The sequence below is a fragment of the Colius striatus genome, chromosome Z, assembly GCF_028858725.1.
Source record: "Colius striatus isolate bColStr4 chromosome Z, bColStr4.1.hap1, whole genome shotgun sequence".
NCBI lineage: Eukaryota > Metazoa > Chordata > Aves > Coliiformes > Coliidae > Colius > Colius striatus.
The window spans coordinates 2257261-2283910 of NC_084790.1; the positions used below are offsets into that span (position 1 = coordinate 2257261).

Sequence of the window (26650 nt, forward strand, 5' to 3'; positions counted from 1 at the left end):
GCTCCTGCCGCCGACACACGCATGTGACGCGACTCCGCCTCCCAGGCGGCGGCCGGTGCCGGGCGGGGCGGGGCGGGAGCGGGCCCGGGCCGAGCTGCTGCGCCGAAGGGGCCCTGCGGCTGACCGCCTGGGAAGGGCCCGGGCCCGGCCATGTCCGATTACCGGATCTCGGTGGAGGAGCTCAACGACCTTCTGGCTAACGGGAGCGGCTGCTACAGCCTCCCCAGCGCGCACAGCAACGAGGTGGTGCCGCGCATCCACGTGGGGAACGCGTGAGTGCGGCGCAGCGGAGCGGGGCCGGGGCCGGGGCCGAGGCGAGGCCGGCGGGCCGCGGCTGGCGGCGCTGGGGGTGCGCCGGGCCGTGAGGCGCTGAGGGTTCGCCAGGTGGTCGCTTGGGAAGGGAGCTGTGAGGGATTGATGTCAGGGCGGGATCTGCCGTGTCTCCGGGCCCTCTCACAGACCGAGGTCTCCGAGTCGGGCGGCCAGGGGCTGCTGCTGGGACGCCACACGGCAAATGATGAGGCCCAGCTTCTCAGTGGCATCTGCTGAAATGTTCGGTCCCCAGTCAAAGTGCTAAATCGGGGCTAATACGTTGCTGAAACAAGGTTAAAACGAATTCGGTTGCTTGAGAACGAACCACACCTGCTCAGCAGGGCTGGCAGGTATTTTTCTGCTGCTCTTGCTAACAAGTGTCCGTCCACACAGAAGAGGGAGGAGAGGCAAGGTGCCATGATCTGGATGTACGTTATCACCTCTGGGTATCACCTCTTACACCTGGGTGTAAGAACCCTGTGTCAGAGGAGTGGACTAAGCTGCAACACCAAGAACAAAGTAGCATTCCAGATATTAGACCCTGGTTTAACCATGTGCAAAATGACCTAAAGGAAAGAAGACTGAGTTAACCACCTCATCCGAGATCGGTCAAATGAAGGTTTCGGCAGTCTTAAGCCCTAAAAACCCTCATCCTAATTAAGTTCATGCACTTGATGGGAGCCAGAGTGATAGAGGTATGGCTGTGATAAAGCCCTTAAATGGGGAAAGTCTTCAGAGTTCATCAACAGCACTTCTTTTCTCAGTTTGTATCTTAGTTGTATGACTTTTATTCTTTGCACCAAGATTATGATTTCACTTACCTGTTCCAATCCTGTCGTATCCTGCTGGTTCTCTTTCCCTCTTTTCTCCATCTTTATACACTTTATCTCTGAAACCCTTTTGATACAGGTGTGTAGTACACTGGATCCCTGCTTTCGAGTCTTGTAACTCCTAACAAAATACAAACCCCATAGGTTTTCATTAACTTTCTCCTAAGCCAAGCCAATGTTTATCACTGCCAGTGGATGCAGGAGATGCATGTTCAGAAACAGAACCTAAATGACTATCTCAGTGGCCAATCTGATGTCTGACAGCCACCTTCTCCTTCATATTTTTAGCAATTAACCTCGAAGAAAATAACTGAGAGCCTACAGAGGTGATTTGCACAGTAAATCACTTAGAAATAACTCTAAAACCTGCTCTGTAGGACTATCTTCGTTGTTCAGTAATTGATTTTACTGATACAATTCGTAATTGATTTTAATTGACTGGAGCACGTGTAGATGCAAGGTTGTCTAGGAACAGAGAGTGCATCTGCAAGTTGCAGGATGGAAAGTGTCAAGTGGGGAGCTTTGCCACTGAGAAGGGCATTTTAATATAGTAATTGACAACTGAAAGCATCTGGAGGCATAAGAACAGTTTCACTGTTAGCTGGACTAACAGATAACGTGCAATTCTACTGTCAGTGTTTAGAAAACAGTGCTGAAAAAATTGTGGAGGACAGCTGGAGGTCGGTTGTGGGCTGGAAAAGCTGTTTCACAGGGGGAACAAACAACCTACTTTCATTTAACCAGATTTAAATATCTTTTCCTTATCCACAGAGAGTGAAGATAATGCTGAGGTTTGGTTGAATGAATAAATATCTGTTAGGATTCATTTACTGCAGGGTGAACTTTGATCTTCTCAAACTGCAAATAATACTGATTCTTAAGAGGATTTTTTTGGGCATCAAGTGGGATTTTGATGTACTGCATTGTAAGTGGCATTTGCTGTATTAATTGTCATTCTGAAAGCATTGGAAACTCTGCAGATCTCTTCTCACACCGTTGCCAGCCACATCTTTTCTACTTTCCTCATGTGAAGATAAGGCTGAAGAGAAATCTGCATTTCAGACTTGACTCCTCTTGTGAACTGCTGGGGAAGGGAACTTCCTTTGCCCTCAGCGTCTCAGGCTTTGCCCATATGTGGGTCCAACAGCATGCAAAGCATCAATAAAGCTTTTACTGCTGTGTGCAAGGCATAACTGTATTTGGGGCCTGTGTTTGCAGTTCATCAGTTCTGCTGTAGCATCTGCACAGAGCTTGGAAGACATCTCATGCTTGAAGCTGTCTTGGTGCAGTGCATCTCTCTCGTGTTTGGTTTGGCCTTTGTTGCACAAATCTCTTCAGGGACTCTCTGAGGAGTCATTGGAAGCACTTTGCATTAGGCTGAAGGGAAGGGCAGGAAAGGCAATATAGCAGAAGAGTGAGATCATTTGATCTGACATCCAAATCCTTGCTTTAATTTGGATGGATCAAACCTTTCTGCAATACAAGGCCACATTTATGACTGCAACAAGCAGCAGAGATTTTCTGACTGAGAATTCACAGAGCACCCACCTCTGTAGAGCATTAATACAGAGGGACTGGAAATCCATGTGGCATAAAAGCACTAGAACAAGAACTCACTTAAGAAATTAAAGCATCTGAGTGAGATTCAGAAACTCCCGTTGGAAACCTTTTCGAGTATTTTTGCATAGGGATGCTGCTGTCTCTCCTTAAGAGTAATCCATCAACAACAGAGGCATTAAATTGGGTCATAGCGTGGGGTAACAACTGATCTGTCGACTGACTTCAGGTAATGGAGCCAAAGCACTAAGTCTTCCCTGCAATACACAAAAGTCAGAAGTGAATGAAAACACAGAGGTAAAAGGAGGAAATATTTTGGAAGTCATGGCTTTGTGTATTACAGTAGATAGTTCTAACCTCTCCAGATGTGAGCTGTGAAGGTGAAGAATAATGTGATATCACTAAAACCAGAATTACTACATAGGTGACAAACTAGCACAAGGATAGATTTGTCAGGCAAGAACAAAATAAGGCTTCAGGATACACTGGAAGCACAAGTCCTTCGCTGTTTCTGTGTACAAGACTTGTTGCAGTGTAACATCATCAGTGACCAGGAGAACTGGACAGAAAGCATCTTTATGAGCATTGCAGATGTCATTGAAATGGAGGGAACAGTCAGCACACTGGAGGGAAGGGGTTTTATTCAGAGTAACCACGTCTTGTCCAAACCAGTGCTTTGCCTGCAAGATGTAGGCTTGGCTTTGTGAACTACTGGTAAAGGAATCTGTGAGTTGTTTTTATTGGAAGCCTTTAAATTCAAGCCATGCCTCCAGAACAGTATTTGGTTAGGAAGTTGTGGTTCCAAATGCCCAGTCTGAGTTTTCTGCTAGCTTTAATGTGTGTGGATAACCCATGAAGCAACCCTTTACTCTTAATGCACCAGAAGTGCAGGTGTGTTGTAAGGAGTATGAAAGACATTCTCCCTCAGTTAATGTTAAATTGAGTAACTGTAAGGGAAGAAATGGTGAGGAAGCAATTTGGCATGAAAATAAGAGTGGAAATTGTGATGTGTTAATGTGCTGGCATTCATTGTTGCTGTGAAGGACTTGGTTTGTTTGCGTGCAATCCCACGTGACAATGCTTTATAGCCACATGTACCCTTAGTGTGTGGTTCTCTAAGATTTGTGATTTGTGGCTGATGAAATTGTTCATCTCTGTTCGAATTAAATACATCTCACTAGTGTTACCCACAGCACAAGGAACTCTCAGTCTTCCATACTCAGAACAGCCAAAATTGTGTTTCTTAGGGAAGGAGAAGAAGCAAGGTTAGTGTCTGTGCTGTTGGGAGGAGCTTAACATTTCAACACTAACCATGATGCAGCAGGAATGAAATGTTGAGAATGGCAGAGCCTCTGTTTGGAAAGGGAGGAACAAATGGCATCCAAATTCTCTTCTTTTTCACCTCTATGCTGTAAAACCCCATTCACTGGGAATGAGTTTGCCTCCAGAGGAGCCAGTCAACATTACCAGATTCATCCATCATTCCAGGACATGAGTTCCTATTGATCCTGACCACTGTCAGATAGATACTGACCTATATACTTAACCCATCTACTCATTCCACTAAACACAGGACCTCACAGCTGAATTAACACTTTCTGCTTTGGCTTTGCACTGTGGACTTCACATTTTTTGTTGCAAGCAGAATTCCCCAGGCACTGATATTTGTCCCCTGGCCCAGACTGATGCCTTGCCAACTGGAAAATCTGTCAGCATTTGTTTGGGTAATGAAATCTTTACAAACAATTGGCTCATTGCCTTAGTTGTTTGGCACAGATGGCAGGACATGTAGGAGCTTCATCTGCTAACGCTACAACTTACAGGGTGAACAGTCATTAGGAGAGGAAGAACATTCTAGATGGTGCCATAGCTTTGAAGTACATGAACGTTTTGAGGATTCATATAAGTATAAACCAACTCATTTTGGTATTTAACCTGTTTTTCTAGAACACTTAAGTGTGCTGTAAGCCTTAAGTCCATCGCCACTGCCTAGAAACTTGTCCAAAAAGACAGTGCACAAAGGCATATCTGGAGCTCAGCTGAAGATTAGGACTCATAGTATTTTCAATTTCTAACTTGAGCCAGAAGGACATTTTCTAAAGGATTTCTGTTTCCCCATTCAATCAGACACATAGTGAAAGCTGCCTTTGAAAAGAAAGGGATTGATATGTGTTTGGGTGTGGTAGTTCAGCCCCACCAAGTTGTTTTATCACTCCTCCTGGACAGGAGAGGGAGAAATATACTGTAAGGCTTGTGAGTTGAGGTAAGGACAGGGAGATCACTCAGCAATTAGTGTCACAGGCAAAACATACTCAGCTTGGGGAGAAAAAGGTTTGATTTATTAATGAACCATCAGAGCAGGAAGATGAGAAATAAAATTGAGTCTTAAAACACTTCCCCCACCCCTCCCTCTGCCCAGGACTCTCCTTCCCTCCCCCCCATGGCATGGAGGATGGGAGTTGGGGTCAGTTCATCACAGATGGACTTTGCTGCTGCTGCTTCTCAGGGAGAGGCCTCCTCACACTTGCCACTGCTGCACTGTGGGGTCCCTCCCACGGGAGACAGTCCCTCACCAACTGCTCCAGCGTGGCTCCTTCCCATGGGCTGCAGCTCCTCACCAACTGCTGCAGCCTGGGGCCTGCCACGGGGCAGCTCCTCACACCCTGCCCCAGCGTGGGTCATGCACGGGGAGAACAGTCCTTCAGGGACAGACTCACAGGGTCACAACTCCTGACAGCAAACCAGCTCTGGCCTGGGCTCCTCTCTGCCCACAGACACCCAGGTGCTGCCAGGAGCTGGCTCCAGGATGAGCTTCCCACGCAGTCCCAGCCTCCTTCAGGCACCCACCCGCTGCGGCGTGGGCTCCTCCACGGGCTGCCAGTGGGTCTGTGCTCCCTGGGGCCTCCCTGGGCTGCAGGGGCACAGCTGCCTCACCATGGGCTGCACCACAGGGCACAAGGGTTGCCCTCCTGCACTGACCTTGGTGCCTGTGGGGATGTTCTCACACTCTCACTCCCTGGTGCTGCTGCAGTTCAGCAGCTGCCCGGCAACTTCTTCCCCTTCTCAAATACATTAATCACAGAGCCCTTACTCTCAGTCACTAGGTTGCCAGGTCTTGGTCAGCTGTGGGTCCATCTTCCAATTGACTGGCATCAGCCCTGTCAGCTACAAGGGAAGCTTCTGGCAGCTCTTTGTTTAAAGAGAAACCACATGGTGGGATAAAACATACAGGGTGTTTTTTCTTCCCCAGGAAAGGGAGGCAACTATTGGGACTGCCATACAGAAATAATTAGAATAGAAAGTGTTTTTACAACCAAAAGAAATCAATGATCTCCTCGGGTTTAGTGGTCGTCTCGTCCTGCACATTGTATTCCAGTGCACAAGCAGAGATTTGCGTGGGATCAGTTGTGTTACCAAGCACGTGGATTGTTTGCCACGGTACAACCTGGAGCTTTTCTCAGAGCTTATGATGTTAGTAGTGGATCTAATGCATTGCCAGTTGTGGTTATCGTGTATCCTGCTCCGTTGTTCACCAGCAGGCCTGGGTGCTCTTTTTAATGATGGAAGCAGGTGATTTTGCCACAATTATTTGATGGAACCAAGGAGTTAGAAAGGGCTTAGCTGACCTAAAAGAACTGACCGCTTTCTTAAGCATCTTAAATATCAATTTGGATTCTTTTCACATTGATTTAAACTTAATACTTGTGGTGAAAACTCTTGAGTGTTTTCACCAAGTGTTTCACTCTTGAGTGTTTCACTCTCAAGACTGAATTATATCTCTATATTTCTGGGCTTGGGCCTTGACAGATTTTTGTTCATGACTTAAGGATGTTGAATAGCACAGAGACAGAGAACTACACCTCACAGGAATCTTCAGATGCAGGGATATTTACTCATAGCTACTTTCTATACTCCTGAGGCCTGAGAAGGAGCCAGTGGTGTTTCACAGTGCTTCAACTTGCCCCCTAAATGTCTGGACTGTCTGCTAGAGTAGCAAGTCCTTCTTACCTAGCCCTGTAACAGTGGTAGGTGCCATTAGAGGCTTTTAATAACTGATTATTAAATTAACCTTAGAAGTGAGTGCCCTGTGCTTTCTGTTACCTGTAGTATATTCTTACTTTGGTCTGAATTTTATCTTCAGGGTTATAATTATGCCATAGAAGGGTCTAACAGGTTAAGTTTTGTATGTGCTCCGCTCGGTTGTCAGCCCAGAAAGTAGTGCCCATGGCTGTAAATACTTCTGAGAATGTATAACCAGTGTCTTAATTCACTTCTGGGCAAGGTGTATTTACTGTCTAGTAACAGAAAGATCAAAGCTTTTGGTTATCAGCACTTTCTGGGGACATCATCAATAACATTCACCAAGTTGTAATTGTTTTCTTGACGCTTTTTATCACACAGGTTCATAGCCAAGGACATTGCGAAGCTGCAGCATCTGGGGATAACCCATGTTCTGAATGCAGCAGAGGGGAAATCATTCATGCATGTGAACACTAATGCAGAGTTCTATGAAGGCACAGGCATCAGATACCATGGCATTAAAGCTAATGACACACAAGACTTTAACCTCAGCCGCTATTTTGAGGAGGCAGCTGATTTTATTGAGAAAGCACTTTCCCAGAAGGATGGTAAGGCCAACTGAAATACCTTTTCTACCTTGTTTTCTGTGCACTGCATGCGTTCCCTAGCAACTTACTTTCCTGTTAAAAATGGTTCTTTGCTCAGATTATCATCTGAATGACCAAATCAGGAATTCATATGAGGGCTCTGCACCAAAGATAACCAAAATCCACAATAAGGCATCCTAATCATCTGTCTATACATTTAGGTCTTCAGTGCATGGCAAATGGAAGTCTGTAACGTGTGGAGGTGACTTTGAAAAGTGAAAACAGCTGCTGCATCCTATGATAGTGAATTTCTGGGAAGATGGTTTCTTCTTTTTCCTTACAAGTGGTAAATCATGTGAATATTCAGGATCTAAAAGTTGTTGTTGCAGGACACTAGAAATAAGAAATTCAAGGCAGAAGTGAGACAAGTTGCAACCTGATCTAGGTGAACCTACTTCTGCAGGGGAGTTGGACTAGATGATCTCTAAAGGTCCCTTCCAACCCCCACCATTCTATGATTCTGTGACTTCTGTGAAGTAATACCTTGCTGAAGAGCACCCACACAACCTGCTCTGTGGAGGAGTTTTTTACCCAAATGTACAGTAAGGACAGAGACTGTGGCCTTGAAGTTTTTATTACATGAAGTCATTACATTATTTTATGTGATGAGAACCTCTTTATTCCCTTGGATGGCAGGAAGGCTGGGGATGATACTTGCAACGTTGTTGATTGCCACGTGTCTCTACAGTGCTGTTCCTCAGAGAAGAAATTCTAGGGCATAGTACAGTGGGTCAGCTGGTGTTTGTTGTTGTCTGGCTGTCTCAGCATACCAGTTCTTGCTACATGTGCTTAATTTCTTTCTTGCCTCATGAGTGAACAAGAAAAAGGAGGGACCAGACCTCCTAGAAGGAGGAACCAGAACAATTCTAGTTCTTTCTCTGAAAGGGACAAAAAGGGTACTAGAGCTATGATGTGCTTTTGATAGATGGAAAGAAATTTTACCTGCAGTTCAGTGGTTGATTCATCACATGTTGTCTTTGCCACTCCTTCCTCCTCACTCTCTTCCCCTGCTGCAGCATGGCATCACATCCACAGGAGACAATCCTCCACAAACTTCTCCAGCATGGCTCTTTCCCATGGGCTGCAGTTGTATCTCTGCTCCACTGTGGCCTCTATGGCTGCAGGGACAGGGCCTCACCATGGGCTGCAGGGGAACCTCTACTCTGGCACCTGGAGCACCTCCTGCCCTCCTTCTTCACTGACCTTGGTGTCTGCAGAGTTGTTTCTCTCACATACTCTCACTCCTCTCTCCCAGCTGCTGCTGTACAGAGGCATTGCCACCATTCCCTTGGGTCTGTCCTGGAGCCAGGTGACACTGGCTCCATCAGACACAGAGGAAGCTTCTGGCATCTTCTCACAGCAGTCACCTCTGTATCCCACCCCCACTACCAAAACCTTACCACACAAACCCAGTACAACCCAACAAATATATGGAATTGGTTCCCTAATCAGCTGGAAGTGTTTTATTGGTGCTGACATAGGTGTGATCAGATGTTCCTGGTTCTTGTTGCTGCAGAGTCAGCAGTGTCATTTACTTGAGCCTTCACATGGATTCCTAAATAGCCAGAGAATTAGTCAGGGATGATCCAACAAGAAACCAGCATAAGAATTAGCAGCAATGCAGCAAAAAGGCTGGATATCTTTAAAGAGATGCAAAGTAGGACAAACACTATCACTCTGTCTTCAGCATATTTTAATCCTTGCATCATTTATTTATGCTCTTTGGTAATGCTCATTGGTACTTCAGGGGCAAGGCTTATTCCAACCCACAAAAGATTGGACAAGTGGAGTAAATAGAGTTTGATTCTAATGTCCTAGCAAATACATTTCAGTGTGAATGATACACAACCATTTTTGTCCTGCCTTATCCCCCATGACAGACTCTGTAGCTATTAACAGAGCACCAACACCTTCCTTCCAAGCTCATGACTTCTGTAACACTCCCAATTTGCGCTCCTCCAGCTGCTCAAGAACTAACACCACTTTATACCTTAGCTATTTCATGTTGCTTTTCAAACATACCTTGTAGGATAACCCAAATTCTGACCTGTTTTCCCTGCAGGACAAGTGTTTGTGCATTGCCGGGAGGGTTACAGCCGTTCTCCTACTCTGGTCATCGCCTACCTCATGCTCCGCCAGAACATGGATGTCAAGACTGCGTTGTGCACTGTGAGGCAGAAACGAGAGATTGGCCCCAATGATGGCTTTTTAAGGCAGCTTTGCCAGCTTAATGAGCAGTTAGTGAAGGAAGGCAAACTGAAGCCCTAAAACAGAACACCGTGGTATTGAAGTTTCTCAAACCACCAGAGAATGTCTTAGGTGCTTTAGATTCCCAAACCCTAACCACTGAGCTAAATCACATCACATGAGGGAGACAGGATTCCTGCTCTTGTCTAGTGAAAGTATCCTGGTTGAGCTCTTTCTAGATAGCACAAATTTGTGTCACTGTTTGGAGCTGTTGGAATCAAGAGGTGTTTTCAGAGGGGTACCTCAGTGATAACAGCTGTCCTCACACCTATTTCAGAGCTTCCTGCAGACTCTGGAACCTGTGTGGTTTGCCTTGCCATTGCATGTGATTCATATAAGCCAGAGCACCACATTTTCTGAGAGCCCTAACACCTTCCCTCACCCTGAATTGAAGTACTGTATTTTCTAAGGCTTCTTTTTCATGCACACAGGTGCCTGAAGTTTGAGTGTAGGAGCTTCAAGGAGTGGAGAGGCGAATATACAGAATGCACAGATGCACTGGCTTGTTAAATGAAGTGTTTGCAGTGTTGTGCTTCGTGTGGATTTATGCAATACACAGTGTGTGGTAGTAAAGCCATTCGGATCCCAATCTTGTTGCACACTGTTATTTCCAAGGATGTTTATACCTCTTTGCTGTTGTGATTGACATAAAATGACATTAAATGCTCTTTTATTTTTGTTTTGAAGTCATACTGGAAAAAAATGTCAAGAGAAGACGCTGAGAGGGGCAAAAAAAGACTTGAGCAAGAAATAATGTCTGTATTTGGGAGTGTTTGTACGGGATATCTGATAAAGTCTGAAGTGTCACAATACAATGGCTCCCAAGGCTTGTATTGAATTGCAGTGCCACTCTCCTTTCTTTACTATCACTGGTAATTAACACAGAATGGAATGAGCACATCTGCAGATTACTTCCAGTAGCACAGCACCAGGTGTGCTCACAAAGCAGTTTGTAGAAGTACAACCCCTGACTTCTTGGATTGCTTGCATGGTATCATTAAACAGCAACAAGCATTGTTCCATGGAATAGGAAACATTGCCAGTTCTGTTCTAATAAATGATGTCTTGATTCTGTTGGACATACAGATGGAATGAGTCCTTGTAGTGTCGGGAGAGGGAGCTTTGTTTACAGCGTGCCTGGCTGTGTGTGTAAATGTGTACTTGTGAGTTACAGCACTGTTCATAACACCAAGGGTCTCCCACTGCACACTCAGGTGAACCAACACAACCTGAGATGCACATGTTGCTTTTTAATCTATGCTTTCCTGTAGTTTTAGGCTCCAAACCTTCACACTGTTTTAAGTGCTGTTAGTAACACCTGTAAGCCCAGATCTAGTTTTGTATATTCAGTTCACTAAGCAAAAGTCACAAAGGCTTTGTTTCTGGTGGTGGGAGTGGAATGCTGTGTAGCTGGATAACGTCCTTGAAACTCAACTCAGAGATGGTGATTCAATTAAACTCCAAGGTTGAAGACCAGGCTTATTTCTGCTTCCTTGCACAGGATGGGAACTGCCAAATAGAGCAGCCTTTTCTCTTCATTTGTGTTCCTTTCATGGTGTTTCCTTTCACCTGACTACAGTCAGTCAGCATTTAGTGCTTGCTTTGAATCAGGATGGTTCAGTAATAACAAGCAGTAGTCAGATTCATTTGCTAATGATATCCCTGTTTGCTTTCTCCCATTGTATCAGTATTAAATGCATTCTTTCCTCAAAACTCCTAGTTACTAACCTCATGGGGAACAGGAATACAGGGCTGATCTTTCCTGCTGTACTGGTGTTTCGTGCCACATTCTTATTTATAAAGCACCCTTTGGGATAGGCGCAGATCTTTATGTTTGCTCTTTTATCTCACACCATGGTATTGATAATACCCATCTGCACTGCAAGAAAAAGACCCCCAAAATGGAGATTCATCTGCAAGCACTTTGTCTTTGACCTGTTAACATAGATATCAAAAACCCCACTCCATTAAAGAGCTGAGAAACCACTAGGCACTAGATTTTTGTTCCTCTCCCATGGATTGTAAGAAGGCTAATAGCTCTCAGATTAAACCCAGAATGGTTTGTTAGAACTGAAGGTGTTCTGATTTTCAAGATGTCCTTTTAATTCCCAGGACGCTGCACACTGCTAGTGGTAATTTCAGTGGTGCTGTCTCACCATGTAGCAAATCCGATGGCACAAATGTTTTGTAGTATAAGGGTGTGCTAAAGGCCTCACAGAGGGTTATGTAAACGAAAGGTTGTTGGAAAGAAGGTTGTTATAAAGGTGTTATAGCTGTAATTTGCTATAAATTGATTGTAAAACGAGCTCTAAGATGGTATATCCTATTTTAAGTTACTGGCAGATGACTCAGTAGTGAAACCATTTCTAGCTCTGCTTTTAGAGGAGGCTAAATATAGTTAGACTGTCAGGCCAGTGCTCTGTTAATGGATCATACCCTTCCTCTTTTTATCTTGCTGGTTTAAGTACTGTAATGCTGCAGATTCCTCAGCCTATTTTAGCTGACCAAGAAGAGCTCCTATCCCTCTAGTCCATAATGATCTGCTGCATACTCCTACATTTCTCTTCCTGATGGTAGAAGGAAAGATTGCACAAAATTGGGAATGAGAGAAGTGACACTGACAAAATACTGGGAGAAACAGTCCTTTTTGTTCTTCTGAAATGACTGTGTGCTTGCCCTTTGCTGTGAGATGCCCCCTCCAAGCAGCTAATTAGGGAAGATCTTTTCTAAACCAGCAAACACCACGTTTTTGGAGTTGAAACCGTGTGGTGATTAGGTGAAGTAGTGTGATCTGGGCTTACATGGGTATGTTTAGCACTGTGGCAGTCTGGAGATGGGATTGGGAGGGGGTGTCTCTGTGAAATGTGCATCTATCAAAGAAAGGTATCTGCCATGTCTAGTCCAGCACAATGAAAGAGAAGGTGATAGCTTGGGGGGTTTAAAAGTTAGAGAAAAGTGGAGGCAAGAAGTGGTCAGCATTTTATAGCAAGGAACTAAGGAGAAAGTCCAGATAGACACATTTCTATGAAGCTAAATTTGCCTTCTACTTAATGCTGAATTAAAGCTTTCTCTGCCATTGCAGAAGCACAGAAGTTTATAACGAGAAGCTTAAGATTCATAGCAAAACTAACACAATCCAAGTGCTTTCTTCAGCCTTTTGGTCCTGCAGCTGAGACTACAACGTTGAGAATACAATGGTGTATCTGTTATGCAGCTCTGAACTGTAGGAACTGCCGGAAAATAAACTCTGAGTGAATATTCCACTGTATCAGCTGCTGGAAACTGGACATTCCGTCAAGTTTTCTCAAACTTAGACTTAACAGCACCCAAATGCAGAACTAAAAGCCCCAATATGTTGTCCTGTAGTTCTGTTTTTTTGTGATGGAGCAGTGCTAGTGTGAGATGTGCTTCCTACAACATGAGTGTGCCTGGCTTACCTCTCTTGGTGATGTGAGAATGAATTAATCTCTTTTAAAAGCTCTGAAGATGAAAAGCGCTGTGTCTTAAGAACACTGCATGCTTTCTGAGTTGAAAACCAAACCTGTGTCAAATCTACCTTCCTCCTGCTGAGGAGACAGAGAGCAGAAGAAAGGATATTTGCAATGTTTGTTTTCATCATTCAGATGCTTTCACTGAGCTGTCCAGAAAAACCTCCGAAGCAGAGACCTCCAGAAAGTCCTGAAGCAGTATTTCCCCCCTTCTTGTTTCAAATCAGTTCTGCTAGTTGGCTGTAGTAGCACAGAGACACTATCTAATGGAATCTCAGTATAGCACAGAGGTTTCGTCTAAAATTACTCTCTGAGCTTTGCCAACGAGTAAAACTGAAAATAGAACAAGCCTGAGAGGGATCTTCTAAGGGATCTGTTCATGAGATTTAGTGTCCTATGAATTTCTTCTAGTCTGCAAAGAAATCTTGGAAATGAATCCTGTTGTTGCTTGGGGGTTATTTACTTTCATTCCTGTCTGCACAGGTCACTGGCTGGCTGACTCACCAGATGGAGCTGTAGGCTTGCTATTCTTCACTGGACAGTCATCATTCCATCCCTGAGCAATGCTGTTGTACAAATCTAATGTGTTCTTGTCTTACCAGTGAAAAAGGCAAGGCAGCAGAATGATCTCTCAGTGCATTTGCTGGTCTGGGAGGCAAATCCTAAGCTTCCATTTATTCTTGGCTGCTTGGAAGAGATCCCATCATAGCATGCAGACTGGTACATTAACAAGGTAGTTGTGACTCAGCAAACCTCTTATGAGACAGAGAAATGTTGCTCAGGCAAGGGTGGAAAAAGACCTGTTTGAAAGGCAAACAAGTTCTTGAACACGTCAGAAACTGAATTCCTTCACTTTAAGGCTTCAATTGCACACACATACCTTGGGGCCTGGCTAGCAAACAGTACAGCTCTTGGTCCAGGTGTGGGTGGAGGCTAAATGTCGCTTCTGACTCTTACTTTCATAGATGTATTGGTATTATTTCTCCCAGGTAAATGTTAAGACAGTTAACAGAGGGGATGAAGTACTTGGAGAAGCTACCTCAAGGAAACATTGATGGTTTATGTGATGATAAATGTGGTTCTCTGTAGTAGGCCTTAAACAATGACAGCTGTTGGAAATACTCCCTGGGCAGATGTGACATGAAGAGACATGAACAGAAACTGAGCTCTGATAGATACATGTCAATATTTTCAAAGAAGAGAAGAAAAATAGCTGGATTGTAAGGGCTGAAAGCTGAGCTTAAGACTGTTGTGCACAATTTAAAGTATAACTTAATCGTGGCAGTCAAGGAAAAAAACCCCATAACATCCAACATCTGCAAGGAAAGTGGTTCCAGAGCTTTCCAAGCTGGTCTCTGTCTTGTCTTCAGGATTCTTTTTATTTGGCAGTCATGTGGAGCCCCTGTGATGTTGCTGTTGAATAGATTTCACCTGTAGTTCTAAGCCTAAGACATATTCCTAAGTGAGAGAAGTGATGCTTGGAAAAGAAGGTTTGCAGTGGCTCTGTGTTTGGGTGTCCTGTGTTTGTGAGACCATCATTAACTGCCTTGAGTAAAGGAGGCAGTTATTAATTCTTATCCTCAGTGCTGCTGCTGGTAGGGAAAAGGGAATCAGCACATCTGAGGTAAACGATGTGACAGCAGTTAGTGTTAAACATGTCCCGGTATATTTCAGGTGCTGTTACTTCAGGGAAAGAGCATTGTATAGAGCAGATATTCTAAAGCTCAACAAATTCAGTACCACTGGTGCATCTGCTGTGTGTGCCTCTGTGTGAAATGTCCTCAGGTCACTGCTGCTGTTTGTTACTTATCACCAAGGTCACACTAAGGGACAACACACTTCCACTTGAAAGATAGTGACAGGTCAGGGGAATTGCCAGAATGGAGAGCAAGCCTTAGCTAATGAGCCTTAACACACAAGAGTCCTTTGCTTTCAGTAGCTCTGATGAGCTCAGTGTTGTGTCTAACCTTCCTAAAAGCTGTGATGCTTTATCCTGACATCATTTGCAGCCATCACCACTGTCATCTTATTTTTTGCAAGGAAGAAGAATATCACAGATGAGATTTTTGGGGATACATGTTGGGCTTGGGTGCCCTAGACAGAAAACCATCACTCCTCTCCTTTTGTTGGTTGTATCATGAATGGAAACCAGTCTGCTCAAGTTCTTGTGTTTGAAACAAGCAAATGTCCTCTATTCAGCACTTGCTCAGAGTGTCAGCAGAAGTAGTGGAATGCAATGGATTGAAAGAAAAATGCTTTCTCTGGTTTTTAGAAGGGATAATATGAGAAAGAGCACATCAAAAAGCATAATGTCCAGGCATCCTGCCTGTTTACCCTAAACAAACACATTCCAAGTAGCTATTTTTTTAAGGAAAACTAAACAAAAACTAAACAACACAACTTATCTTGGAGAGAAACTCTTTCCTCTTCCTTCCAGTACATTTCAAGATGTAGACCTCCTTGTTTTGCAAAGGAAAACATTAAAAAGCTGCCCCCCCCCCGCAATCATTTGCCTGCAGGGACTGAAAAGCATAAGTTCTGAGCAAAAGCTTCTAGATTTGGCTTAACTTTATACCAGGAGAAGGAGGGGAGAGGGGGCAGGGAAACAACAGTAGAAAGAAAAATTCTGCCAAACCTTTGGAGAATATAAACAGCCAAAGGTTCAGATGTGGAAGTAGAAGCTGATTTTCATCATACCACTGTTAGAAACAAATCTGCAAAGCTGCAGAAAGACTTGTCAGGCTGCAGTTCAGCCTGGTCTTGGCAATCCCCATTGTTGCCAGGCACAAAAATAAAGCTCATATGAGAAGGGGTTTTTTTTTTTACATAGAAGTTGCAGAATATTTGTCACTAGCCCACCCCCACACCCTCATTTTATTTCACCCTGACAAAAGCTGAGATGAATGAGTTGTTGTCTGGCCCTTCCCACTTTGTATAGTCATTGGCTGGCTTGGTTCTAAAAAGGATTTAAAAAAGGGGAATAATGTGCCTTTGCCTGGGATCTGAGACTGTCAGGGTGCTGAAAAGCTAATCTGGGAGCTGCCACCATGCAGATCTCTTGGGCTATGTGCTCTGCCTGTGTCTTCATCCAACTTGCATTTCGAGCTGTGGAAGGGTGGCAGATGTTTAAAAATGATGCTACAGAAATCATCCCAGAGATCACTGAAAACACAGAAACACCAGCAGAGCAGATCTTCATCGACAACAACACGATGAACCAGGCAAAGCACGGAGGAAGACACATACAACAAGCTCCAGAACCTAATGGTAAGGAAAACTTAACGTCATTCTTTTGGATACTTAACAGTTTGGAAATGAATGTTTGTTAGGATGTATGAAAACCTTTAGGTGTGTGGAGCTAATGCTGTGAGTACCAGGGAGTTAAATCTACTGTTGAGGAAGCCTTGATGAAAATGTTAGAAGGGATATACTGGAATTTACTGGTGAAAAAGGTGATGTATTTATTGAACAATCCTTAGGCACTACCATATCCATTCCTATTCCACCCCACTGCAGACACAGCTCCAACACATAAAGCTGGTAGGAGGTGTTGTTTCCATTTCCTCTGTGCCTAAGCACTGTGAGGAAATCCCACAGGTCATCTTCCTCTCTTTGATGGGGTGGACAGCAGAGTTCATAATAGAAGTTGTTGCTGTTTAGAAAGATGCTTGAGATCACACAGCAAAAACAAGTGGTAGGTGGAGGCTGCATTCAGGCTAGATCAGAGAAGTGTGCTGCTCACTGGGCTCTGCCAACAGCCAGATTCCAACAGCCAAAAAAGCTGCTATGAACAGTTACAGCACTCCCAGGGGCAATTCATGCCCAAAGGAATTAGAAGGGACTTTATTTTGCAGACATGGGCAACCTTGGAATCAGTTTGGCTACTTGAACAGCACTGACATACTTCATACTACATTGTCACTGCATTTGGCCAAAAGTCTTAAGAGCAGCAATGATGCAAACCACAAGCTTTGTGAGGAGATGGAAGCTGGGGAGTTAGCACCAAACAGAGAAAGGCAAACAGGGCAAACCTTGTCCTCCAGACTGACAGGTTTGGTTCCCAGAGGCACGTAGCAACAAGTCAAACTTAACCCTTTGCTCTATTGTGTGCTGCCTGTCTGAGCTGGCCTTCTCTTTTCTGGGGACAACTGGAAGGGAATTGTGTTTATCTGCTGGAGCTGTCAGTTAAGGTCTTTAAAACTAGAGCATTTAAAGGGACAAAAGAATACCCTGAAGTTATATTTTTGAGAGTTCAGCTTTATAAGGGTCTGAAATCCTTCTCACAGGCGGCTCCACCAACCACCAGGTCAATGCAGGTTGGTTTTGTTGAATACCTTCATTTTTTAAGCCTCTTACTACTCTGACATCAGTTAGGGGGAATCTGTCCCACTGATCTGTACATATTCTTTGACATGGAATGGACATTTCCTTAGAGAGTGAAGGAGACTGGACAGTTATTCAATGATCTGGCATCCTTATTTACACATCTTGAACACAAGGAGCTTTAACACAGCATTGTGACAGGGATCACTTAATGTCATTATAAAAAGGAAATCTTGCTAGTTGTGCTTTGCCAGATACAAACCTGAGCACTGAAAATCCTGTTTCTGTACTTCACAGCAAACGCAAGAATGAAAATGGCTCTACAAGTATTGTTCTGTCACTAATGAACCAGGGTCTGAATTCTCTTTGGGTGTCCTAAGGAGAGAAGCACATTGTTCATAGCAAATAAATGGGCCCAAGAGACACAGCCTTCTGTTTCTAAGCTGATCTTTCCATCACAGGTAGCATTCCTGAGATAAAACTATCCTTTGGACTAAGATAAGGTGAACATCTGCTTCTCTAGCTGAAGTTCTTTGATAAACACTTTAGAAAATCAAACAAGTCAAATTAGCCAAACACATCACTTGGCAAACAAGATGCCTCAGAAAAAAAGCTTGTTCTTACAATTGGAAAGGTTTTCTAAGTCCTTAATGCTAAAAAAAAAGCCTTGTGTTTCCTCATGTTTCATTTGCCTGGAGCTATCCACTGAAAAAAATAAGGGGGAAGGAAACCACTGTAAGGTTTCTAATTAGCCAGAAGATGCCTCAAGCTATCTGAAGGAAATGATGTGGGACATGTGGGATTGTCAGTCACGCAGAGCATTAAACTGGGGAAACCTCATAGCCTGAAGAGTGGAAATTCCTTAACACTGTTGTTAACCTGCTATTTCCCTAACCTGGAACACAATCTGCTGATTAAAAATCACCTAAGGAACACGTTCTTTAGTGCAAACTGGAGTCAACCTCTAGAGTTAAACTAGAGCAATGGGGGAAGGTTTTGCTCCCAGGTAAATGAACCCAGGAGAAACCCATCAAAATTTCCCATTAGGTAACTGCTGCTGCTGGAGTTGCACTACAGAAGCTTCACTGCCCACTTGCACAACCCCAACAAGGAATTTACTTAGTGGCAAGGGGAGGGTTTTATTCCTCAATTTGTACATTGTTTTCCAGGGGTTTTATAATTAGAGTAGCCAAGTATTCAGGAGCTGCACAAGTGAGTCTTTGGATACTCTTCTCTAAATCTGCCATTCAAGGTGTTCACCTTACATCTAGCTCAGAGTGAAATACCTGCTACAAAACCAAAACAAGTGCTTTCTCGATAGGGAAGAGTCAGTAATGATGGAATGGTGTGGGTTGGAAGGGCCTTGCAGAGCTCATCCAGCTCAACCCCCTGCTAAAGCAGATTCCCCTCAATCAGGGGGCACAGGAGCGTGTCCAGGGGTTGGACTAGATGATCTCTAAAGGTCTCTAAAGGTCCCTTCCAACCCCTACCATTCTATGATTCTAGATGGGTTTGGAAACCTCTGGAGGAGCCTCCACACCCTCCCTGGGCAGCCTGGGCCAAGGCTCCCTCACCTCAACACCAAAAGGAGTTTCTCCTCCCGTTCCAGTGGAACTTTCTGTGTTCCAGCTTGTGCCCTTTACCCCTTGTCCTGTCACTGGCCACCACACAAAAAAGTGTCACCTTCCCCTCCTGACACCCACCCTTTAGCTACCAATAAATGTTGCTGAGGTCTCCCTCTCAGTCCTCTCTTTTCTAGGCTCAACAGCCTCAGCTCTCCCAGCTTTCAATTCCCTTGTTCCTCCTTTGCAGACGCGTCCGACTTCAGCTGCAGAGAGATGCGAACGACCCGCTACTTGACCGAGGGGCCCTGCCGCAGCATCAAACCCATCAAAGAACTGATCTGCTCTGGGCAGTGTGTCCCCTCACACCTCCTCCCCAATTCCATCGGCAGAGGGAAGTGGTGGCGTCAGAACTCCCTGGACTATCGCTGCATCCCCGCTCACACTCGCACTCAACGCATCCAGATGACTTGTCCAGGGGAAGAGACTCGGACTTACAAATTCCGAGCTGTTACAGCCTGCAAATGCAAGCGCTACACTCGTTACCACAACCAGTCAGAGCTGAAGGATTTTGGCAAGGAAACCATCAGGCCTCAAAAAAACAAGAAGCCTCGTCTCTCCAGATCCAGGAGCAGCAAATCTAACCAGCACGAGTTAGAAAATGCTTATTAGAAGGGTGGCTCTGAGCGATACAGCCTAGCAGCTCTGGATACGATCCACAACATGAAAGCAGCACTCACAGGCCACACAGCACGATGTTTCTGACTGCAGTAGGTTCCAATTCCTTCTGCTAAGCTGGGTCAAAAAGCTCACCTAGTGCAAACAAAAATCAGATTATAGCAGTTATGGTCTGATAAGAGAATGAGATAAAGCCAGCTGGAGAAGTACACCTTGGAGACTGACGTGAGGTCATGTGGCTTGTACAAGTAGGAAGGTGGAGGAAAGTGAGGCTGGTACGGTGACAATCACACTTTGGTAGAAGTCATTCTCCTCACTTGACGTGAAAAGAACACTGAGACCCCTTTCCCAATTAGGGAAGCACCAGGAGAGTTCCCACTCTCTGAATGAGTTGTAGAAAGTTAGTGATAGCAGAGATTTCAACAGTGACTGAAGTGAAATTGTTGGGGGAACTAACACCCTGTCAGATGTCCTCATGCCCCTGTTGTTTCCTCTAAGCCACAACAATCTATGTCACTCACGTTCTCAGAGGTGTGACAAATCTCTGTCACAGTCTTAATGAGAAGACTGCAGGATCAACAGATTCCAAGCTGACATCTGACAACTAAATTTGGTTTAGGGAGAATGATTTGGTTTTAGGGACAGTTAGCAGATCCAAAGCTGAGATCTGCCAACTAAGAAACTGCCTTGGGTTTAGGGACAAGGATTTGTTGTAGAAACAATTCCATTCCAACTAAGCAAAGTGGAGCAGGTTGATGAAATGGATGCTCCTCTCAAACCAGATAACCTCACGGATGTTTGTCCTGTAAGCAGCTAAGGATGTGCATCATTTAACAGAAAACATACTGATTATTTATTTCCTAGGACATGACTTTAGTATCAGCTTCAACATCTCACTTTACATTTCCTATTCTGTAGAGTTTGCATTATCTGGCCACACACTTCACAGCACTAAGACTGTAACAAGCCAAGTTCTGGGAGTAAAGTGCTGGTTCTGCCTTAAAAAAGCGAGCCTCTGCTTATTTTAAAGTAATGAATTCCTCTAGAGAAACCTTTGGTATGTGCAACTTTGAGTTTGACAGCAACTTTCCTTTGCTTCTCAACATTCAGACTAACGTTTGTGCTTTTGCATTAAAGAGTATTATTAGAAAGTGAATCACTGCCGTGCTGTATCTATCCTGTAGAAGTGCTAAACCTGATATCAGAGGAACACGGTTTGGGATGAAGACAGTTCCTCACTGTTCTTATTTTCTCTGTAGAGTTTATGCTGAAATCATATAAACTACGGGAAAACGTTGATAGATCTGTGGGACCAGAACCTAGAGAGAAAAAAGCCTTGTTCCAAGAGTGTGAATTGTGTATTTATTTTTTGTTTCCTCAGAAATTATTTATGCAATGGGTTTCTTTTTTTCCTTGTAGAGAATGAGAAGTCATCCTGCTTTCAAAGTCATAGTCTCTTGGTTTTGGTTTGAAATGTGTTGTTAATAAAGTAGAAACAATGATTAATTACAGGAAGACTCGTTGATTTTCAGCTACAGTCTAAAGTGAAATCTGCTGCAAAGCCACTGAATTACCCAAGTCAGGTGCTGACTCCAGTTTCTCTCAGAGGAGAGTCTCAAGGTCCTCAAGGCAGAATTTGTTCCCTGCTGAGGTGAGGGAGCCCTGGCAGGGGCTGCCCAGATGGGCTGTGGAGACTCCTTCTCTGGAGACATCCCAAACCCAGCTGGATGAGTCCCTGTGTGCCCTGCTCTAGGTGGTGCTGCTCTGGCAGGGGGAAGGGGTGGACTAGATGATCTTTCAAGGTCCTTTCCAACCCTTAACATTCTGTGAAACTCAATCCTGGAGCTTCTTGCTCCAATGCACGATGTTTCTCATGGAAGAAGTCTTCCTGGGCAGATGTGAAGCTCAGTACTCTTTCAATATCCTCATTTCTACTTCCCCTGGAAAGAAAAACAAAATCAGCTGATTTCAGTTTCCCTCCTACTCCCAGTCCCATTTCCTGGCTCAAATGTTCACAGCCTGACAAAGCCAACAAAGAAGAGAGGTTTGGGAACTGTTGACTGAGCTTTCTTGACTGAAATCTGACTGCTTCAGATTTCTCTCACTGAAAAGCAAGGAATCCCCTCGCAAGTGCTGCCAAGCAGCAGTTAAACTTTTCAACCAGTTGATATTGTAGATCTATGCCCATTTTCATTTCTAAGGCCACATTCTTTAAGAAACAAAGACATTTTCCACTGAGGTCAGGGAAAACTGAGCTCAGCCTGCACCTAGCTTGAGGATCTTTCAATGCAGCTGTAAAAATGAATTGCTTTTGCAAGACAGCCAGCACACAGGATAACCTTCCACTACCATTATTTGATAGCCCATATAAAAACCTAATACAAACAGTTGTCATCTCTGTGGCAACATTTTCCACACTTATCTTTGACTTGATGAACTTGGCATGTGGGGCTTGATTTTTGGCAATCAGCAGCAACACCTGCAAGTGCTTCTGAAGTAAGAGAAGCAGTTCAGTTCCTCTGAAAAACTGCTCCTCAGCCTTACTGGCACCTGAAGTTGCTGGAGTAATGTTTTTAAGACATTGGCTGAGTGAAAGAGATTTACTCCACCTCATCTGAGGCTTCATGTTAGATTCCAGGCCCTTCAGAAGCAAAGGGCCTGTGTTTCAGGTGAACCACTGATAGTTTTCTCCCAGATGTTTCACCTTTAAGACATCCTTTACCAAAAAAAAAAACCCCACCCCAATCCTCCCACACAGTTCTCTCTCGAAAGTGCACAAGTTTCCTGCTCTTAAGCTGCCATTCAGAAGCATTTTTCCTGACTTACAATGCTTTTTGTGTGTTCTTTTACAAGAACACCAGGGAGGCCTGGGGCACACACACTGCTCTATTTCCTCTCAACGCCCATCCTGTTTACAGTTACTTCTCCTTCTTTTCTTCACCACAGCTTAAAAGTGGGTTAGGTGAGCAGTCTGCAGGTATGCTTAGTCTTCTAGCATCTTCCTCCTGAAACAGTCCCCTCCAACCACCTCTTTGGGGATTTATGTTATCAGGAGAGGAAGAGGAGACAGGAGCATCCTGTGGGGTCAGAAAGTGGAATGAGTCGAGGTAGGCTGCTGCATTCCCCTCCCACTGACACAGCCACGTGGGTTCTTTGGGGGTACAACATTTGAGCTTATAGATTTCTTCCTGTCTTTTCACATTCTATTTGTTTTAATCTCTAATGAAGCTGCACCTTATTTTAGCCTCACCATAGTACACAAGTTACTTACAGCTGTTAGTAAGGCTCTAAACCAAGACTGAAGTTTAGAGGGTGACTTAGTGGTCTAATAATCCATGTAGTGTTTGCTGAAAGCATTCTTTGTGATTTCACTTTGGCTGTCAGGCCAAATCTATACACTTCCAATTCTTTTCAAAGGGGAAATGACAGAGGAAATGAAAAAAGAGTGACTATGGATTGTCCTTACATCAGCAAAACATTACTGGACATAAGAAATACATGAAAGAGGGTCTTTCAGAGTAACAACTACTCCAAAGGGCCTTTGTAATGGGCAGAGATCTGCTGTAGATGCCTTTTACAGGAGCATTAAATAGTTTTGGCTTCAGGACAGAATGACCCTCAGCAAGTGCCCTGCTGGCACCAAACTGGGAGCACTGGCTGATTGCCCAGAGGCTGTGCTGCCAGGCAGCCAGATCTCAACCAGCTGCAGAGTTGGGCACAGAGGAACCTGCTGAGGGTCACCAAGGGCAAGGGCAGAGTCCTGCAGCTGGGGAGGAACAAGCCCCTGCAGCAGCACAGGCTGGGGGTGAGCTGCTGGAGAGCAGCTCCAGGAGACAGAGCTGGCACTGCTGGGGGAGAATCAACTGCCCATAAGCAGCAACGTGGGCTCGTGGGCAAGAAGCCAATGGCAGCCTGGGGGCATCCAGCAGAGTGTGGATCCAGCAGCAGGGCCAGGGAGCTTCTGCTCCCCTTTTCTCTGCTCTGCCACATGTGCTGAGGCCTCACCTGGAGTCGTGGGGCCAGTTGTGGGCTCCCCAGCTGCAGAGGGACAGGGAAGTGCTGCAGAGAGGCCAGCACAGGGCCAGCAAGATGCTCAGGGCACTGGAGCATGTTCCTGCTGAGGAAAGGCTGTGGGCCCTGGGGCTGCTCAGGCTGGACAAGAGGAGACTGAGGGGGGAGCTCATTCATAGTGACCAAGATCTCACTGGTGGGTGTCAGGAGGTTGGGGCAGCACTATTTTCTAAGGTATCTGACAACAGGACAAGGGGTGGTGGGACGAAGCTGGAACACAAACAGCTCCATTGAAACACAAGGCCAAACTGTTTGAGTGTTGGGGTGAGGGAGCCCTGGCCCAGGCTCAGGGAGGGTGTGGAGGCTCCTTCCTTGGAGCTCTTCAAACCCACCTGGACACGTTCCTGTGTGACCTGATCTAGGTGGGAGCTGCTTCTGCAGGGGGGTTGGACTGGATGAGCTCTAAAGATCCCTTCCAACCCTGTAATTCCATGATTCTGTGACTACAAACTCTTCAGGCCAAGAGTGACTCCCTTCATTGCCATTTTTACAGTAATGTAGTACAATGGTAAGGAATTTAGGTGCTAATCAACTACAAGTAGTAACAGGGCACTGTATTTACCTTCACTTGGGCTTCTCAGCAACCAAACAACTCTCATGGGTAGGCCGCAGAAAAAGTCAGGTTGCTTTTTTCAGCCATCATTTCCCCAAATCAGCTTTGAACATTCATTTGTGCCTCAGTTTTCTTTCCAGCTTATGTATATAACAAAGCACAGTGCATTCCCTGCGCTATACTCACTGACTTCACACAGTTTGCCTGTTTTTTTCTGCCCTTTCTGCTAATTTTTCTGACACAAACAACCTGCTGGATTGTTTGGCCCCAAAGATTTTGCATGAGGTTCAGCCTTTTCATTACACATTGCACCTTAGAGAACAGAACTTGAACCAGTGAGGCCTTAGGCCCAGAGAGCACCTTGTGGTGTCTTCTCCAAATGTGGTTGAGAAAGTCAGTGTTGTGAAACACAGAAGGAATAAACACGTATTTGTTTTTAGCCACATGACATCAACTTATAATTAGCTCGTTTCACTCAAATTAGTGCAGTATATGAGCACACAGAACAACTTTTCAATGGTAAACAGCCTCATGAGGCCTTGCTGTCTTTTCATTGAATTAGGAAGATGGTGCTTCTCTGTATTTTTGGATGCCAAGGTGAATTTGATTCTCACTGTCATAAACATGCTGTGCCTCAAGCCAAAAAGGAAGGTAGAAATGCTGATCATCCCCTCTCTTTTAACCATTCCTGACACTGCCTCATGAACTAGCTATTCCCTTCAACCCTAAAAGCTCTCACTGCCCTTTCCTGAGGTTATTACTGTGAAAAGAAGATAATCAGTAAAACCTATCACTAGACTCCCTGATAGAGTCCTTCTCAATCAGTAAAACCCATCACTAGACTCCCTGATAGAGTCCTTCTCAATCAGTAAAACCCATCACTAAACTCCCTGATAGAGTCCTTCTCAATCAGTAAAACCCATCACTAAACTCCCTGATAGAGTCCTTCTCAATCAGTAAACCCCATCACTAGACTCCTGATAGAGTCCTTCTCAAATCAGTAAACCCCATCACTAGACTCCTGATAGAGTCCTTCTCAATCAGTAAACCCCATCACTAGACTCCCTGATAGAGTCCTTCTCAATCAGTAAAACCCATCACTAAACTCCCTGATAGAGTCCTTCTCAATCAGTAAAACCCATCACTAGACTCCCTGATGGAATCCTCCTCTATTTTTCTTGTAGGACCCTTTTTGGTACTGCTCTAAAGCCTGCCTGGAGCCTTCCCTTCTCCAGGATGAACAACCCTGACTTTCTGAGCCCATCCTTATAGAAGAGGTGCTCCAACCCTCTGAGAACCTTTGTGGCCTCCCTCTGGACTTGCTCAAGGAGGTTTCCATCTTTCTTATACTGAGTTGAATGCAGTATTGCAGATGGGGGGATCTCATAGGAGTGGAGTAGAGGGACAGACACAATCCCTTCCCTCAACCTGCTGGCCACACTGCTTTGGATGCAGCCCAGGCCATGGGTGATTTCTGGGCTTGTGATTGCACCTTGTTGGCTCATATTCAGTTTTTCATTCACTAATGCCCCCAAATCCTTCTTGCCAGGGCTGCTCACAGTCTCCTCAGTGCCCAGCCTGTACTAATGTTTGGGATTGCCTTCACCTGGATGTAGGACCTTGCTTTGTTAAACTTCATTAAGGTCACACAGATGCACCTTTCTAGCCTGTCAAAGTCTCTCTGGATGGCATCCCTTCCCTCTAGACTATCAACCTCACCACTCAGCTTGCTGTCATTGTGAACACTTTAGTATCTAACCTCGTAATCCACCCCAGCCTTGCATCTCCCTGATGCTACCAGGGCTGACTGAGTCAAACTGATGCCATAAACATCCATTTTAGCCATCCCAGGTTAGGAAGTGTGTGATGTGAAGCCCTTTTTTAGCCACATATTGACCACTCAGATTCTAACTGATAAAGCTGAGCCCTTCATGACACTTGGGCACTAACACTTTAGATTGAATGGATGCCTTTCATGTTAATTTGTACAGCACCCAGGATGTGGAAACGTTGATCTGTGCTTGGTGTCTGTAAGGGTAACACCATCATTTTCATCTCAAAGGGAAACAGCCCCAATTCCTTGACTGAGTTACAAGTCCAAACTTCCTCCTGAAGACTCCCACATCAGCCTGCTTGTAGTGTTAACCTTCAGTCTCAAGCTTTCTTGTTCCTGGCTTTCCAGGCAATTTAAGTCTACTCTCCAACCAAGGATTAAAAGGGTATTTATTCTGTAGGTTATCAAGCCTCCAAATTCAACAGACATCTTTATCACTTCACCAACAATTTAATGCTTGTGGCATGAGGTTATTTCAATGGCTTAAGAAAACAGCCCAGCTCTGGCTAAATAAATACGTGATGTCAT

At 44.7% G+C, this 26650-nt stretch overlaps 2 protein-coding genes across 2 annotated transcripts; both read left to right on the forward strand.

Moving 5' to 3' along the window:
- Positions 1-76: 76 nt before the first annotated feature.
- Positions 77-10698, forward strand: DUSP3 (dual specificity phosphatase 3). The gene is made up of 3 exons (XM_062018029.1): positions 77-272; positions 7101-7327; positions 9429-10698. Exons 1-3 carry the CDS (start codon positions 151-153, stop codon positions 9632-9634), a joined length of 555 nt encoding a protein of 184 aa, XP_061874013.1. The 5' UTR covers positions 77-150; the 3' UTR covers positions 9635-10698.
- A 5450-nt stretch (positions 10699-16148) lies between these two features.
- On the forward strand, positions 16149-19658 carry SOST (sclerostin). Its single transcript, XM_062019178.1, has 2 exons — positions 16149-16368; positions 19237-19658. The coding sequence occupies exons 1-2, from the start codon at positions 16149-16151 to the stop codon at positions 19656-19658; spliced, it is 642 nt and encodes a 213-aa protein (XP_061875162.1).
- Positions 19659-26650: the final 6992 nt, after the last annotated feature.

What these genes read in the sequence shown, in the direction of transcription:
- DUSP3 (XM_062018029.1), top strand. Translation starts at nt 151, where the DNA reads ATGTCCGATTACCGGATCTCGGTGGAGGAGCTCAACGACCTTCTGGCT. An exon ending in CGCATCCACGTGGGGAACGC is followed by an intron (nt 273 to 7,100) that starts GTGAGTGCGGCG and finishes TTTATCACACAG; the next exon opens with GTTCATAGCCAAGGACATTG. An exon ending in AGCACTTTCCCAGAAGGATG is followed by an intron (nt 7,328 to 9,428) that starts GTAAGGCCAACT and finishes TTTTCCCTGCAG; the next exon opens with GACAAGTGTTTGTGCATTGC.
- SOST (XM_062019178.1), top strand. Translation starts at nt 16,149, where the DNA reads ATGCAGATCTCTTGGGCTATGTGCTCTGCCTGTGTCTTCATCCAACTT. An exon ending in ACAAGCTCCAGAACCTAATG is followed by an intron (nt 16,369 to 19,236) that starts GTAAGGAAAACT and finishes CCTCCTTTGCAG; the next exon opens with ACGCGTCCGACTTCAGCTGC.